At 34.6% G+C, this 1,128-nt stretch overlaps 1 protein-coding gene across 1 annotated transcript in view; it reads left to right on the plus strand.

Moving 5' to 3' along the window:
* Positions 1-1,128, plus strand: part of apbb1ip (amyloid beta (A4) precursor protein-binding, family B, member 1 interacting protein) — a 23,606-nt gene that overhangs the window by 20,388 nt on the left and 2,090 nt on the right. Inside the window, exons 11-13 of the mRNA XM_014005402.1 lie at positions 402-500; positions 595-718; positions 848-903. Coding sequence (XP_013860856.1) covers positions 402-500; positions 595-718; positions 848-903 — 279 coding nt within the window. The remainder of the gene's footprint in view (positions 1-401; positions 501-594; positions 719-847; positions 904-1,128) is intronic.

Genomic DNA, 1,128 nt, shown 5'->3' on the forward strand with positions numbered 1-1,128 from the left:
ATATAATATGTTCAACAAGAAGACTTGGAAATAAGGAAGTTAAATCTGACCACGGTTTTGTGTTTTGTTGCTCTTTGAAATAACTTAGTGAACATTCAGTTTAAGAAAAGTGAAAGTTAGTTTGTTCTGTTTGATTTTATATGTCTGAATGAAGGAGAAGATTAGCCTAAATGGACAATGTGTCTAATGGTAAATGTTAAAAAGTAAAGAAAACTTTTAGAAAGACTGTTATGATATATTGTTAAAAAGATTAGTATTTCCAAAAGATCACAGCTAGGTTTAGTTAAAAGTAAAAGTGTACACCATCTAAACATGATCTAACATATTCTGGTTAAAGAAACAACAACCAACAAACTTTATGGCACTAATAAAATGAATAAAATGTGTTTTTGTTTCTGCAGCATCCTCAGATTCAGAAAGAGTCTCAGTACATTAAATATCTTTGCTGTGACGATGCCTGGGCTTTGAATCTTTGGATGACAGGGATAAGAATCGCAAAGGTAAAATTTCAGCAACGCTGTTTTAAAGAACATCATTTATTATCTATTAAACCAGATGTTTTGAAACTTAACTTAAGTTTTTTTCCACTTACAGTACGGCGCATCACTGCATGAAAACTATAAAACAGCAGAGAAGAAGGCAATTGTCAACTCCTCGTGGACGAACCGCAGCACTCCTTCCAGCTCCACTTCGTCAACACCCTCACCCACCATCAAAGGTAGCCCAAATCCAAATATCCACATCTGGTTCATTAGGGGGGGAAAGAAAAGATGTGATGATTAGTCCTAAACGTTTTGCTTCTGCAGAAATGTTACTGAGGTGTTTTATGTTTTTGTTCTTCTCTCAGCCAAAGCACAGAGTCAGGCCAACRGCCATGCTCCAAAACCACAACCTCTTGCTCAGGTAAATTCACTCATGTGGCAGACTAAAAGATAATCACAAATCCCTGTTACATTTCAAAAAGCTGTTTGTGTGTTGCGTCCAGAAACAAATTTAATATCAGAAGTTCATATTAAGTCACCATAATGTTTCCTTAATTTCTTAAAAAGGACTAAAATGTGACTGTAAGATTACAAAGTTCTCAACAATAATGTTTGTGATGGGGTATATGAACTAAATCATATATAT

The sequence above is a fragment of the Austrofundulus limnaeus genome, unplaced genomic scaffold, assembly GCF_001266775.1.
Source record: "Austrofundulus limnaeus strain Quisiro unplaced genomic scaffold, Austrofundulus_limnaeus-1.0 Scaffold30, whole genome shotgun sequence".
Taxonomy (NCBI): Eukaryota; Metazoa; Chordata; class Actinopteri; order Cyprinodontiformes; family Rivulidae; genus Austrofundulus; species Austrofundulus limnaeus.